Raw genomic sequence first — 17,195 nt, forward strand, 5'->3', positions numbered from 1 at the left:
AACCTAATACGAGTTATAGGTTTTGTGAATATCATTTTTGAAAATGAAATATACTTTTGACTTGTGTTTGTTATAGCAGAAATATTCCCTGGTGTTTTTGAAAGTTCATTTATAAATAGATGTGTATCATAGTTGGCGCTGTTGTGAAGAAAGACTGGAATAAAAGAAGGTAATTTATAATTAAGATTACAACAGGAATGAGTGGGACCTCTATATTTACCAGTAAGATGACAATGGTCTCTAACTTTAGACTCCTTAATTTCCCCCTCACAAATATGACAGATATTGTTCATTCTAAATTCTAATTTTTCTTCTTTGGTTAATTTCATCGGTTCATTTGTTTCTTTCATTAATTTAGTGAGTCTTATACAATCCTTTTCTAATCGTTTTACAAACTCTTGTGAAGCATTTTTTCCACGATAATGTTCAAGTTTGTTATACTTTTCTCCAACAGATGATTTGATATAATAACAGAAACCACAAGGAATATGTTTTTGATATTTATTTGTATATGGTTCTTTTGGATTAGGAGAAGCAGTATTTATCTTTTTAAGGATACATTCAAAATCAGCGTATATCACAAATGGGTGCATGATAGATTTATTATAATCTTCAAAATAAATCTTTTCACCAGGTTTAGGCATTGTAATTACAGCTGATTTATGATTACTACAATATTTTGAATGTTGTTCTAATCGTTCTTTTGTATGAAATGAATTAAGACATCGCTTACAAGGATATATTTTGTTTGCTGTTCTGAATACCTGAGAAGAGATTAATCTTGATAAATTATTGATGTATGTGTAATGTGAATTCTTTCCAACACTAAAATATAAAAGGTCAATGTGTGTTTCTTCATTTTTATAGTTGTTTGAAATTTTTAATATTTGAACTTTGTTTGTATCCGTTAATCCATATACATTAATAGAAAGATTATTCTTTTTCTCAAATTTAGGAATATCTGTTAATGGCATTGGGAATTTAAAATCTTTAATGTCCAAGGTATTCTCATATTTCATATATTGTTTTACTCTTTCTGAATTACATTTTGGTGGATGTAAGTGAGCAAGAACAGACCAGAGAAAACATTTATTATCATTGTTCTTAATATTAACAACTGCCTTCTTTAGTTTTATTTCTTTTGGTAATTCAATATAAGAAGAAGCTTTAAGAGGGTTTGATTTTAGAATGTGTATATCTAAAAAGATGATTTTTTAATATTGAATCCACTTCCTACCACTGTATTATCAACATCCTCCTCTTGTCTTGATAGTTCTTCATAAACCCCACTATTCAAAAAATCTTGAAATGATGTTATAAAATGAAGATCTGTTCTCATATAAGGAGTTTGTTCTTCATCTTGTCTTTTCATATTCATTTTCACTCCCATATAAAACTTTAAAGTTTTTATTTCTTTTAATGTCTTTTTAATAAATTTTTCAACATCGGGTTTCACTATTTCAATTGATTCAGCTATTGATGATGGACTGGGTTCTCCAAATTGAAAAATCCTTATTTTTATATGCCCTTTAAATGCCTCATCAGTGTTTTTAATATAATAGTCTCCCTTTACTTTAAACTCATTTTTCTTGTGTTTTTGTGATTGAAGATGTTGATTATAACTACTCTTCAAAACATCCTTTGAACAGATATCACAATGTTTTCTTTCCAACTCAAGAGGAGATATTTGATGAAATAGATTAAATGTGTGTTTGTTGGTTCAGAGGTGTTTTCTATAATGTTTATATTCGTGATTACAAACATCGCAGTACGTTGTATTCACCATATTTATGGAATAAAACTTTGCTTAAACTAAAATTTTCTTGATGAAAATTTCGTTTAATTTATAGGTGAATCTGTGCTTAAAAACATTTTATCCTCCAACTTTTTCACTTAATAAATACAATGTTTCAAGACACAAAAGACAAGTTTCAATCAATCTCTTCATCTGTTAAAGATACTGAGAAATATGTCAAGGATGTAAAATTGAACAAAGATAAATATAACAACTATTGGATAAAAACTATTATGGTAAATAATATGAGTTCTTCAATTTCCTTCAGTGGAAGGGCTTTTAGTATACCTGGTAGAACATCAATTAAAGTATCTCTAACAAAAGTTTCTCCTCTCCTTCTAGTAATATATTCAAAACTAGAAAAAGCAATGAAACAAGAAAAAGTATCAAAGAACAAAAACCTTATGGATGAAGCTTTAGAAAGAAAAGATAAGACCATCTGTAATATGCAAGGAGAAATTTGTATTTTTTTCAACAACCCTAAAGATGTAAATCTTGATGAAATAAAGGATGTTAATATATCAGGTGAAATGACATTTCGTTCAATAGTAGTTAACGATAATTTTAAAATTACCTTTAATATAAAAAATGTTGTCGTTGAATCTGATAATGAAAAAAAGTATATCGATATCGATGGTAATATACAACTGAAAGTATAGATGAATTTCAGTTTAAGTAAAGTTTTACTTTATAAATATGCTAGACTTTCCTGATTCTCCATATGACAAATTTGAGAATTGTCCTGCGTGTGAAAGACGGGGATTAAACACAGAGTCAAAAGCCTATAAACAATGTATATTCTGTGATTATCTTCTAATTAATGATAATAAAAAATATAAAAAGGAAAATAATTCTTTTAGATTTACACCAAAAATGAATTACTTTACAAGATTGATTAGAGAAATGAATGTAAAGTATGAGGATGATAACACACCTTTCCTTACAAGGGAAGAAACTGAACGTATAAGAGAAATGTTCAAAGGATTGTTGTTGTATATTATTCATGGATGTAATTTTCAGGGAAATATCAACACAAGATATTGTATAAATAAAATAATGGATTATCTTGAAATTAAACCTGAACTTAGGATAAAATATAGAGTTTCTAAAAAAGCCAATAATAAATTAAATAACCTGTTTTTCAAATATATAAATGAATGATTTTTTACCTATTTGGGAAAATAAGATAAAATTTAACAACCATAAAAATCTCCCAAATTAATTAAGATGTCTCATAGTTGGTTCAAGTGGATGTGGAAAAACCTGCTTACTTTTAAAAATGCTCCTCACTCCCAACTTTTTAGATTATGATAATTTAATAATTTTCACAAAGTCGAGTTTTCAACCAGAGTATCAACTACTCTCACAAGGTTTTAATGCTGGTCTTCAAAAAGAAGATATAATAGGTTTATTTAAACGTCAAAAAAACCTAAATGATTATAACATTGAAGATATAATTCAACTATTTTGTGATACACAGAGATGTAAAAAGAAATCAAATCTTATAACTTGTATTCTTAGTGATAATACGGATGATATACCGTCTCCCCAAGATTTGGATAAATCAAAAAGAACCTCGTTATCTTTGATGATTGTGTTAATGAGAGAAACCAAACGGTAATGGACAGCTACTACACAAGAGGGAGACATTCTTCTTGTAATTGTATTTATCTTAGTCAATCGTACTTTCAACTTCCTCGTCGTTCCATCAGAAACAATGCTAATACTTTTATTTTATTCAAGTTAAATTCAATAGATATCAATAATTTTTGGAGAGATAATTGTTCTACATTATGTAGTAAAAAGAAATTTGAGGATTATATGAAGCACACGACTGAAAAATATAAATATATTGTTGTGAAACAAGATGAGATATTAAGGGATATATTTTTTGTTTTATAAACAATTACATATATAAATGACAACTATTATTATAAATCTTGTGGGTAAATCTGCTTCTGGAAAAAACTTTCATAAATCAAGGTTATTGTGTAGTACAAATGAGAATATTGTAAATTTACTTAAAAAACACCCCGTGATACGCATTGTATCAACAACAACTAGAGCAATAAGACCTGGAGAAGTAAAAGGTGAAGATTATCACTATATTTCAGTGGAGGAACATATGCGATTGAGGAATGAAGGACAAATATTTGAGGAGGTTTCTCTTGGTACAACAAAATATTCACATTGTAAGAGTGAGTTAAAGAAACTAAAATCTGGTGGTGTTGGGATATTAGAAACTAATCCAGAAGGAACGAGACAAATTATTAAATATCTGAGCGGAGTGAAGATTTTATCATTCGGTTTTGATGTTGATGAAGAAACTCAACACAAACGTATGAAAAGCAGAGATGCAAGGATTAGTGAAGAAGAAATTACAACTCGCATTAATGTTAATAAAGAATTTGATGAAATATTTAAAGAAAAGGATTTATTTGAACACATCTACTTGAATGATGAAGAAAAGGAAAATTTCCCTGTTGATCTTTACAATTCATTAAATGATATTTTACAATAAATAAATGGATACAAAAGAAAGAGCAAGAAGATTTAAGGAACATCAAGAGTTGGTTTCAAAAGTTGTAAAACAACAGGAAGACATAAAGAAGAAACGCAGACAGAAACTAACGGGCGAAGAAGCATTTGAAAAAAACAAGAGAAATTTTTTAAACCACTTTTAAAAACTTCCCAAGAAAAAATGAAAGATGTTTCCACAGTTCCCACAGTAGAATATACTCCTAGAAAGCTTCAAATGTTAAAAGATTTCAGTCAAATGACGGAGGAAGAATTAGAGCATATTGGAGAATTAGAACATGATGAAGGTTTATTTCAACAACTGGAAGAGATTAATCAACCCCCTGATTATATTGTGAATGCTGTTCAAAACAATGAATATTCAGCGGATTCAAAAACCAAAGCAGGACTCATTCCAACAGAACAACCAGCAATATTTCATCTTGTTCAAGAAAAGGTATTGATATTTAATGATGAATTAAGGTTCTTAAGTTCTGCTCAACCCCGTGTTAAACTAACTCCGAGATTAATGTTTCTTCTCACAAAAGATGGAAGACAAGGTTCAACTGTGAGGGATGAATCAAAGTATATTGATAAACCATTGGATATGGAAAATAATGATGATAGAGTATATATTGATTTGCTGAACACTCTAAATTATAAGGTTATTCTTTCTGGTAAAAGTAGGAAGAATGAGAAGGAGAAACACATTATTCAGGCTTTAAGTATCCTTGGTTCAGGTATTAGTTTTCTTCCAAATGACCCATCGCAATTAGTTAATAGACTGTTATTGTTGTTCGGCAGTAAGAAGGCTGGAAATAACAATTGTTTTAATGAAGCATCAGCCATTTTAGACCAGTTGATGAACATGAAAATAATTAATAAATCTCAATATAAAGACATTTTATCTCATATTAAATAAGATGAGAAGCACAATCCTGAGTTTTAATTTCACAACAAGCGACCACACATCTTCATTCCCATACCCACTACAACTTGACACAACAAAAGAATATGAAGCATCTTTATTGTCCATGGAGACTTATAATACCTTATTTAATATAACCGAGAAAAATGACAAGTTTAGTTATAATCCGGGAAGTGGATACAAAACGATAACAGTCTCACCCGGAGCATACGAGATTTCTCAAATATCTTCCGAAATTGCTCGTCTTATGAAAGAACAGGGTGATGAACCAAAAAATATTGTTATAAACATTCAAAAACATACTTCAAAATCAACGATTAAAGTTAAAAATAACTACAAGGTTGATTTCACAATTGATAATTCATTTAGAGAGTTATTAGGTTTCTCCTCAAAAAAGATTGAAACTAATGGGACGTTTTACAGTGATAATGTCATTCAAATATCCTCAGGAATAAATTCGGTGTTAATTCACTGTGATTTGATTGATGGTGCTTATAATGATGGATTAAAAACAAATACAATATTTTCATTCAGCGCATACTCAACCCCAATTGGTTATAAATTCAATATGGAGCCTAAAAATTTGGTTTATCTACCTGTGTCAGGAAAAACCATACACAGAGTAAATTTTAGGATAACCGACCAAGATAATCGTGTGATCTCTTTTAATGGAGAAGTTATATCCATCAGAATTCACCTACGTGAAGTTTTTCAATAAATAAATACGATGGTTATTGTGAGGAAGCACGAGTTGGGAAAATATAAAATAATTACAGGGGATGGGATGTTCCTTTCCCCGTACTACAAGGGTGAAGGTATGTATCTTGGTAGAGGATACTATAAACCTAAGAGACAAAGGGGTGTTGGACATCAATTTAGAGGAGATGGGATAATTGATACTCTCATGGGTATTGGTTCAACTATTCTTAAACATAAAGACCTAATTGGTTCAACTGCTTCTGCTGTGGGAAATGTAGCAGGTGCTGTAAAGAGTATAAAAGATGCTCAGAAAGAATCTCATAAATTACAAGCAATAAAAGAAATTAAGAAAGGTAAAACTCAGTTGTCCCCCAAGAACGACAGAAAATAATTCAAATACTTGGATCAGGGTTTCAAAAGTTTTAACATCTTTTTTCCTAAATAAATACAAGTATGGAAGCAATTGATAGTATCTATGATTTGGATGATACTATTATTATCTCAAACTCCACTAAAAAAGAAGATTACTTCAAGGTAAATGCAATAACTGGAACAGACTGGAATACAAATGGTACAAAAAGTTTTGAAATAAATAATCAACAAACCTATTTGAATCTCTCCGAAAGTTTCTTGTTGTGTAAATTTAAATTCACTAAGGCTGGGAATAACACAAACGCTACACTTGTAAATGATTTCTTCTGGAAAATGTTTGATAGTGTGCGATTGTATATTGGAACACAAGAAGTTGAAGCGGTTGATTATGTCTCTGCTGTATCTGAAATGATGAAATTTACACTCTATACATTCAGTGATAGAATGGGAAAGGGGTCTGTCGAAGGTTTTATTCCTGATATGTCAACGGGAACAAACACAGACCCTGGATATATTCAAAGGAAAGGAATGTATAATGATGATACAAAAGCAGAAAATAGTTTTACTGTGGCAGTTCCTCTTAAAGGTATATTTGGATTTTGTGATTATGATAAAGTTCTGTATGGTCTTAAAATTAGATTTCAACTACAAAGGAATGATAATGAAAATAGATTGCTTTTTGGTGTTGGTAATGCTTTTGGTGATCAGAATAAATTTGTAATTGAGGAGATGAGTTGGTAAATCAGTGAATATACTCCTAATCTTAAAACAGAAGAGATGTTGAATCGAAGACTTAACTCAAAGAGACCACTCAGTGTATCATACCTCAAAAGAAGATGTCAACACGTTAAACTCAATCAAACTACTTACACGTGGAATTTGGGTGTTCTGGAAGGAAAGCCACGATATCTGTGGATGATTTTTAAAAAGCCAGATGGTGATACTGCGACTGATAAGAATAATGCATTGAGTGATAATGCTAAGGTGAAACAACTTCGCGTTTCTCTAGATGGAACATTTTATCCACGAGATAGATTGGAAATTAATTGGGAAAAAAATGATTTTGCTGAAGCATACAAGTCTTACCAAAAGGTGTGTGAAAGTAATGGAAATAAAGAACCTATTTTGGATATGACAGCATTTAAAAGTTTGTATACAATCTATACGTTTGACCTGAGCGCTCAAAAAGAAACTATAAAGTCTAATCGAGTGGATACTTCCCTATACATTGAAAGAGGAGAGAGTGAAGAAGTTGATACATATTGTTTGCTTTTGGAAGAAACAGAATTGCAGATTAATACAGATAATGGTGTGATGATTAGTCTCACATAATTTTTTGTTAAATAAATGAGTGGCAAAGTACCAACTGGGGTATATGTTAATCAAATCAATCTTCATCAACTATCATCTTGTGTTCAAAATCAAAAGCCTTGTACGATTAACGTTAATACAATTCAGAGAAAAGGAGCAGTAAGAATTGATGTTTTGCTCACAAGAGAACAGGTTAAAATCTTGAATGACACTGGCTCACTTAAAATTAAAATGACAAAACCAATGTTGAAAAAATATTCAATAAGAGAGACGAGTGGAGGATTTCTCCCATTTCTAATTCCTTTATTTGCTGGTTTAAGTGCGGTTGGAGCATTGACTGGTGGTATTTCAACAGCGGTCAAAACTGCCAACGAAAGGAAGGCTCAACTCCAGGCTCAAAAAGAATTGGAAAGACATAACAAAGAGTTGGAGAAACAAATTAGTGGAAGTGGTGTAATTGTAGATTTTGCTGAAAAACTTGAAGGTCTGCCTGATAAAGCGAGATTGTTAGTTGGAGATATGCTTTCTTCTATAGCACAAGCAGGTGTAAAATTAACGAAAAGAGGTAATGGATTATATCTTTCTAATAAATAAATGAGCATTGATGAGTGGTTGAAAGAATTTGGAAAGAATACAACATCAAATTTACAACTTGCCAAATATTGTAAGAAATTAAAAATTCATAATGTGGTTATTTGTATGAGAGATGAATTAACAAATGTGTCGAAACATACAAAGAATATTATTATGAACTTAGAAGATAATGATGGGAACGGTTCTCATTGGGTTTGTATTTTTAATAGTCAAGACAAATATTATTTTGATAGTTTTGGTCTTCCACCACCTGTTGAAGTCATAAAATTCTTACAGAATGGTGTTTATCAAACATTTCAAGTCCAAGAATTAAATTCCAAGTGTTGTGGTCAATTATGTCTATATGTGTTATTTCAACTCAACAAAAATAAAAAATTTTATGATATTATTTTTAATCTAATATAAATGACTTATGTTGGTAAAGATGGTTCTATCTTTGGTGTCTCTCAAGAACTGGATATTGATTTATCAAATTATTATACAAAGGCACAGGCTGAACGATATAAATATAATATAAACAAAAATATTAACATGAAAAATGCTTATAAATTAAAAAATTATCCAAGCCCGACTGACGCGAATGACTTGGTGAGATTAAGCGATTTATCACAATATATATACTTAAATAAAATGGCTGTGTATTCTAAAGATACAGAAGTGTTGATATTATCTCCAGGTCATACAGAATTCACAGTTCGAATTAAAATAAATTTTTATAAAGAAGGGCGTATCGTTTGTATGAGAATAGAACAATGGGGGTATGATATGAATGATTTAGGGTATAATTGGTCATTTAAAATTAACCTCGAAGACCTGGAACAATTAAATCAGTCTCGTAAGGAAGAATATTATCCACTTGGTATCGAGAATGAGTTTTGTGGAGCCACGATTAGTAAACAACAAATAAAAGAATTTAATAAGGGTAAATATAATAATGGTTTTGCCCTTGTTTATCTCATGAAAACAGAAAAAACAGGATTATATATAATAAGTAAGGAAATACAAAATGATTTAACTATGGGAAGATGGGGAGGTGTTTCGTGCCATAATATTATTCTAACATATATTTCTAATACATAAATGACAGCAAGAAGGCTTCAAGAAAATTATCATTTCTGTGTTCAAGCATACCTTCAAGAAAAGGGTATTCGGTATTTTAATAAATATGTTCTACAACATAAGAATGAGGTATTTTCAATAAAAGATTGGCATTATGCTGATGTTGATAAACCGACAACTTTAGATTTAATTAGAATGTTAAATAATGAAAAAATTATAAGGTTAAGAAAAGGTAAGGCTCTTTTAGAAATTCAAAAGAAATTTTATTGGTTTCCTGTTGTAAAAAAAATTATTTTGGATACAGGAATAACAAGAAATCCTGATGAATATATGTATAATATTCTATGGGGTGTAAACGATTCAAGTATAGTAAGGGATGAGGAAGGAGTTGAAGAAGTGAGGGAAGAGGAGGAAAAGGAGAAGGTGGAAAGAGAGAATAGAGAGAGGGAGGAAAGAGAGAGAATGAATAAATATCAAAATATGGAAACCAGTGAGATTCAAAAAAGAATAGAGGTATTAAAGAAATTAACTTATCTCACCAGGGAGGAATACAAAGAATTAAAAAGTCTATTTGCAATACTTTCAACAAGACTATCGACATCGAGAAGACATGTATTTTAATTCAAGTTTTTTCTTAAATAAATGGAGGAGAGAGTGAAGGCATTTCTAAGGATTCTTTATGTTTTAAAAATTAAGATTCAAATGTGCATGTTGGAAACTAAAAAGGTTTTTGCACTCTGCAGAAATTTTTCTCATAAATAAATGAGTTATTGTCTCAAATGTAAAAAGAAAACTAATACTAAAAATATTTCATATATTAAAAGTAAAAATAACAGGGTTATACAAAAAGGTATATGTTCGGTGTGTGGTTCAAAAAAAAAATCAATTTATCTCCAAACACAAACTCGGAGGAGATATACAAAAGTTTTTATCAGGAAGTAAATTTACAACTACTGGAATACCAGGGGAATTACATCTTCCAGGTTATTCTTTCTGTGGTCCAGGCACAAACTTAGATAAAAGATTAGATGAGGCAGACAATCCTAAATCCTGGAGTAAACCAATCAATAGAGTTGATGAAGTGTGCATGAGACATGATATTGATTATGGGAATACCACAACGTTGGAAGAAAAGCATGAAGCCGATAGAGAAATGTTATATAATTTGTCTCTGATACAAAATCCAACCTTGAGAGAAAAAGTTGATAGGTTCATCGTGAAGAAGATGATTAGTGCTAAATTGAAACTTGGACTTGGAAATTCAAAAAACTTATAGGCTCTAATGATGCCATTAAGACTGAAGAGCAATTAGCTGATGAATTACATAAACCAATATTCACAAAGTTTCAGAGAAGGAAAGTTTATTCCAAGGAAGTTGATTATATCTGGTCTGCTGATTTGATTGAACTCAATAATGATAAGGGGTACAAGTATGCTTTAACCGTTATTGATTTGAGGAGTAGATATGCGTGGGTTGTCCCTTTAAAAAACAAAACAGGTAATACTCTTATGTTAGCTTTTCAACAGATATTTAATAAAAGTAAGAGAAAACCTAAAAAATTGTGGACTGATGAGGGTAGAGAGTTTTATAACAAGACATTTATGAATTTTCTAAAAAATAACAGTATTACATTATACAGTACCTTTAATGAAGGGAAGGCAGTTGTTGTTGAACGTTTTAATCGTACCTTAAAAGAGAGACTATATAAAAAATTCACACAACTCGGTTCACAACAATGGTCATCTTTTATTCAGGATATTGTGGATAAGTATAATGACACGATTCACACGTCAACGAATATGAAGCCATCAGAAACATTTACAAAATTAAAATATGAAAAAGAGATTAATGTCAGAAAACCTAAGTTCAAAGTTGGTGATATCGTAAGAATATATAGGTGGAAATCTCATTTTGAAAAGGGTTTTACTGAACGATGGACGAAAGAACTTTTTAAAATTGTTGATGTAATAGATACAGTTCCTTGGACTTATAAAATATATGATTTGGAAGGGGAAGAGATTTTAGGTTCATTTTATTCACAGGAATTACAAAAGACAAAACTAAGCAGATAATACACCTTTGTGGCACTAGAGGGACAAGTCCGAGGTGTATTACAGTATATAATGTGTGTCAAGAGGGACGTTCTTAGATCTGTGAACCCCAAACACAGAATCCTCAACTGAATAGTCAAGGCTTAACTTTTGTTTGTGTGTGTGTGTGTGTGTGTGTAATGGGAGCAATAGGTTGGCGCTTCACTCCCTCCTACTATACACCGTTGTGGACACTCGAGGGCCAAGTCCGAGGTGTATAACAGTATATAATGTGTGTCAAGGGGGACGTTCTTAGATCTGTGAACCCCAAACACAGAATCCTCAACTGAATAGTCAAGGCTTAACTTTTGTTTGTTGATGTGTATGTGTGTGTGTGTCCCAACCCTCACATTCAAAATCTCAACCCCAACCCTCACATTCAAAATCTCAACCCCAACTCAATCCTCGCCCAACACAATGTCTTTTTCAAAATGAGATTTCCACCTATATATATATATTTTTACGTTTTTTTTTCTTCTTCCAATTCTGTCTTTTAAGGCTTTCAGGTTTGATGACGTAGAAAGGGGGAGTAAGCCTGCACTTTCTTCCCAGAACTTTCTTGATCTTGCTCCCATCAAGCACCATCCGACAAAGAACTACATCGATAGGTTTAGATCCCAAAGAGTGATAGCAACTCCAAAAGTCTCCAAAATATAAATAAATAAAATAATAATAATAAATAAATAAATAAATAAATAAATAAATAAATAAATAAAAGCCCCCAAAAAAGTTTCAAGTGTCCAACATAAACCCAACTTTCCAAGTCTTCAAGGTATAACCACATTCCCGTTGAGTTTCCAAGATATGTATCACATTGTGAGTTATCAATCCAGAACCCACATTTCAAGTATTCAAAGTAAAACCAACTTACAAAGTCTCTTAAGGATAACTCATTTACTGATTTTTTCAAAATTTGTGAGTCTCCAAGGTAGGACCCATATTTAGAACCATCTTGGCAGAACCCTTTTCCTGAGTCTCCAAGGTAGTTATTTAAACCATCAAGGCAGAACTCATTTACTGATTTTTTCAAAATTTGTGAGTCTCCAAGGTAGGCCCCATATTTAGAACCATCTTGGCAGAACCCTTTTCCTGAGTCTCCAAGGTAGTTATTTAAACCATCAAGGCAGAACTCATTTACTAATTTTTTCAAAATTTGTGAGTCTCCAAGGTAAAACTTGTATTCTGGCTCATCAAGGTATAACTTGTTCAGTGGGTATTGTCTTGATAACTCACAATGAGTACTATTGCTGTAAAACTCTTTTTCAGGATTTTGCTGGTCTCCAAGGTATAACTCTTTGGTTGGGTCATCAAGGACGAACTCGTTCTGTGGGTCTTGGTCGCTCATAAGGTCTTCAACCAAGCCAACAATTTCGCCCCAAGTTGTAGCAAAAGCAGTATTTTCATTTCGTATTTCAGACACAATTTCCTGTGAGAGAAAATAATAATGTATTAATTAAGTTATTTAATTATTAAATGAGTATGCTTCAATCAAAGTTTGAAAATAGGAAAATAAAAAATCTTACCTCAATAGATAAGAGGTTTGAATCCAGTTCATCAACTTGAAGGTTTAGTTCCATAGAAGACAGAGAGTTCCAAGGAACACCAAAGTCATCCCACTCAAGGTCTTCAACCAAGCCAACAATTTCCCCCCAAGTTGTAGCAAAAGCAGTATTTTCATTTCGTATTTCAGACACAATTTCCTGTGAGAGAAAATAATAATGTATTAATTAAGTTATTTAATTATTAAATGAGTATGCTTCAATCAAAGTTTGAAAATAGGAAAATAAAAAATCTTACCTCAATAGATAAGAGGTTTGAATCCAGTTCATCAACTTGAAGGTTTAGTTCCATAGAAGACAGACAGTTCGAGACAAGCACACAGAACACCATTGCCAGCAAAAACAAATGTTTAAAATGGAGCCTGGGTTTGAAGCTTTTATAGAGAAAGACTGGTGGGTGTGGTTTCCTTTGGAAATTCCCTGGGCAAGCCTAGGCAAGCCTTCATTGGGAAATTTTTCAAAACCATAACATCCTGTAATTTTCTAGTGATTTCTTTGTGAGTCAGAGATGAACTGGAAATGATGTAAGAGTGGGCGGGGCTTAGCAAAAGTAGGCGGAGCTTAGGAAAAGTGGGCGTGGCTTAGAAAAAATACCTTATGAAAAGTGGGCGGAGCTTAGTAAAAGTGGGCGGGGCTTAGGAAAAGTGGGCGGGGCTTAAAAAAGTGGGCGGGGCTTATTGAATACCTTGTGAAAAGTGGGCGGGGCTTAACAAAAGTGGGCGGGGCTTAAAGAAAAGTGGGCGGGGCTTAACAAAAAATAACCTGTGGCTCAGGAGGTGGTCAAACAAGATCATTAAGAGAAGTTTATCATTTCGTAATGGCACAAAAGGGGTATCTTAAAAAATATAAAGATTCAAATGTTTTGTTTGTCAATATTTTAGATGGGGATTATTGTGCAAAGAAAATTAAACTATTGAAGGAATTTGAGAATGAACAAATCTTTATAGGTTCAATGAGTGAGCTGTTCAACCCCCAGGTGTTCAATTCAATGAGGTTCAACCTCCAGGTTAAAAGGGGAGACAAATAAATATACCTTGGGATAAAAAGGGGATTTATTTTTAGGGAAAAAAAATATAAATCGCTGAAAATCCCCCATTCATTTACATGGGGAAAAGTGAGCCAGAATCAGTATTCTTACCCTACTAATGTGTGTCAAGGGGGGACGTTCACAGAATCCTCAACTGAATAGTCAAGGCTTAACTTTTGTTTGTTGATGTGTGTGTGTGTGTGTGTGTGTGTGTGTGTGTGTGTGTGTGTGTGTGTGTGTGTGTGTGTGTGTGTGTGTGTGTGTGTGTGTGTGTGTGTGTGTGTGTGTGTGTGTGTGTGTGTGTGTGTGCAATACGAGCAATGGGTTGGCGCTTCACTCCTTCCTACTAATCCTCAACTGAATAGTCAAGGCTTAACTTTTGTTTGTTGATGTGTGTGTGTGTGTGTGTGTGTGTGTGTGTGTGTGTGTGTGTGTGTGTGTGTGTGTGTGTGTGTGTGTGTGTGTGTGTGTGTGTGTGCGTGCGTGCGTGCAATGGGAGCAATGGGTTGGCGCTTCATTCCCTCCTACTATACACTGTTGTATAGCACACTCAAGGGCCAAGTCCAAGGTGTATAACAGGTGGCATCTGCCATATATAATGTGTGTCAAGCGGGGACGTTCTTAGATCTGTGAACCCAAAACACAGAATCCTCAACTGAATAGTCATAGCTTAACTTTTGTTTTTTGGTGTGTGTGTGTGTGTGTGTGTGTATGTGTGTGTGTGTGTGTGTCCCAACCCTCACATTCAAAATCTCAACCCCATCCCTCACATTCAAAATCTTAACCCCATCCCTCACATTCAAAATCTCAACCCTCGCCCAACACAATGTCTTTTTCTAAATGAAATTTCCACATATATATTTTTTTGCGTTTTTTTCTTTTCTCTTCTTCCAATTCTGTCTTTTAAGGCTTTCAGGTTTGATGACGTTGAAAGGGGGAGTAAGCCTGCACTTTCTTCCCAGAACTAACAATATGTATTTTTGATGTTTTTTTTTTTTTTTTTCTCCTTCCAATTCTGTCTTTTAAGGCTTTCAGGTTTGATGAAGTAGAAAGGGGGAGTAAGAACTTTCTTGATCTTGCTCTCATCAAGCACCATCCAACAAAGAACTACATCGATCGGTTTTGATCCCAAAGAGTTGTAGCATTTCAAGTCTCCAAAATAAACCCAACTTTCCAAGTCTTCAAGGTATAACCACATTCCTGTTGAGTTTCCAAGATATGTATCACATTGTGAGTTATCAAGCCAGAACCCACATTTCAAGTCTCCAAAATAAAACCAACTTACAAAGTCTCGAAGGGATAACTCATTTCCTGATTTTTTTCAAAATCTGTGAGTCTCCAAGGTAGGCCCCATATTTAGAACCATCTTGGCAGAACCCTTTTCCTGAGTCTACAAGATAGTTATTTAAACCATCAAGGCAGAACTCATTTACTGATTTTTTTTCAAAATTTGTGAGTCTCCAAGGTAAAACTTGTATTCTGGCTCATCAAGGTCGAGCTCGTTCTGTGGGTCTTGGTCGATCACAATGTCTCCAAGGTATAACTCTTTGGTTGGGCCATCAAGGTCGAGCTCGTTCTGTAGGTCTTGGTCGCTCATAAGGTCTTCAACCAAGCCAACAATTTCGCCCCAAGTTGTAGCAAAACAGTATTTTCATTTCCTGTGAGAGAAAATAATTATGTATTAATTAAGTGATTGAATTATTAAATGAGTCTATGCTTCAATCAAACTTTGAAAATAGGAAAATAAAATCTTACCTCAACAGATAAGAGGTTTGAATCCAGTTCATCATCTTGAAGGTTTCGTTCCATACAAGTAGTGGAACTCCAAGCAAGCTCATCCCACTCAAGGTCTAGCTCGTTGTGTGGGTCTTGGTTGCTCACAAGGTCTTCAACCAAGCCAACAATTTCACCCCAAGTTGTGGCAAAATCGGTATTTTCAGATGCAATTTCCTGTGAGAGAAAATAATAATGTATTATTTAAGTTATTTAATTATTAAAAAAGTCTATGCTTAAATCAAACTGAAAATAGGAAAATAAAAATCTTACCTCAATAGATAAGAGGGTTGAATCCTTGAACTTGAAGGTTTAGTTCCATACAAGTAGTAGATCTCCAAGGAACCTCAAAGTCATTCCACTCAAGCTCAGTGCAGCACTCCATTGTCAGAATTTTTTTTAAAAACGGAGTCTGGGTTGAACCTTTTATAGAGAAAGACTGGTTGCTATGGTTTCCTTTTTCAAAATGGAGGATTGTTTGAAAAAAATTGCCAAACAGCCCAGACAAGCCTTGGAAATATGTTCAAAACCATAACATTCTAGAATTTTCTCGTGATTTCTTTGTGTCAGAGATGAACTGGAATGATGTAAGAGTAGGCGTGGCTTAGTGAAAGTGGGCGGGGCCTAATAAAAGTGGGCGTAGCTTACGAAAATACCCCGTGAAAGTGGGCGGGGCTTATGCAAAAAATAATCTGAGGGTCCGGAGGTGGTCAAACAAGAGCATTAAGAGAAGTTTATCATTTCGTAATGGCACAAAAGGGGTATCTTAAAAAATATAAAGATTCAAATGTTTTATTTTTAAATATTTTAGATGGGGATTATTGTGCAAAGAAAATTAAACTATTGAAGGAATTTGAGAATGAATAAATCTTTATAGGTTCAATGAGTGAGCTAAACAATATGCATTGGTTATTTGAAAAAGAGTGCCCCTAGGCTTACATGTTTCAGATATATCTTTAGAATCACCTTTAATAAATCACATTACTACTTTACTACTTGAACAAATCTTTATCTTATTGCATTGGTTATTTGAAAAGAGTGCCCCGAGATTAAAAGGGGAGACAAATAAATATACCTTGGGATAAAAAGGGGGTTTATTTTTAGGGAAAAAAAATATATAAATCGCTGAAAATCCCCCATTCACTTACATGGGGAAAAGTGAGCCAGAATCAGTATATTTACCCTACTGACACACTATCAGCTCTTCAGTATTTACAGGAACGGAATCCGTTCAGTGGTGATCCACGTCTGAGGAACATTGCCACTGGAGTTCATGCACACCCCACCGTCAACATCGATACAGCACATGCTGTAGGAGCCAAAATATTGAAATCTATGGATTGGAAAACACCTGCCGAGTACACATTAAAGAGGAAAGACCAAGTTGCCACCCTCGGCATGAAGTCATCTGTCAAGATTGATGGAGAGCAAGTCCAGGTTGACCCACAACTCCTCTTCCAGAGACTGATC

The 17,195-nt window shown here is 33.1% G+C and overlaps 2 protein-coding genes across 2 annotated transcripts in view; one reads left to right on the forward strand and one right to left on the reverse strand.

Moving 5' to 3' along the window:
• LOC147012610 (uncharacterized) overlaps window positions 1-17,195 on the forward strand; it is a 139,350-nt gene that overhangs the window by 16,273 nt on the left and 105,882 nt on the right. The gene's annotated exons all lie outside the window — the stretch shown is intronic.
• LOC147012611 (uncharacterized) lies at window positions 11,003-13,565 on the reverse strand. Its single transcript, XM_085853631.1, has 3 exons — window positions 13,164-13,565; window positions 12,890-13,066; window positions 11,003-12,792 (listed from the first exon to the last, which is right to left on the reverse strand). The coding sequence occupies exons 1-3, from the start codon at window positions 13,254-13,256 to the stop codon at window positions 11,977-11,979; spliced, it is 1,086 nt and encodes a 361-aa protein (XP_085709757.1). The 5' UTR covers window positions 13,257-13,565; the 3' UTR covers window positions 11,003-11,976.

The sequence above is a fragment of the Eptatretus burgeri genome, chromosome 14 (genome assembly GCF_056783735.1).
Source record: "Eptatretus burgeri isolate ZD-2024b chromosome 14, Ebu_testis_v1, whole genome shotgun sequence".
Classification (NCBI taxonomy): Eukaryota; Metazoa; Chordata; class Myxini; order Myxiniformes; family Myxinidae; genus Eptatretus; species Eptatretus burgeri.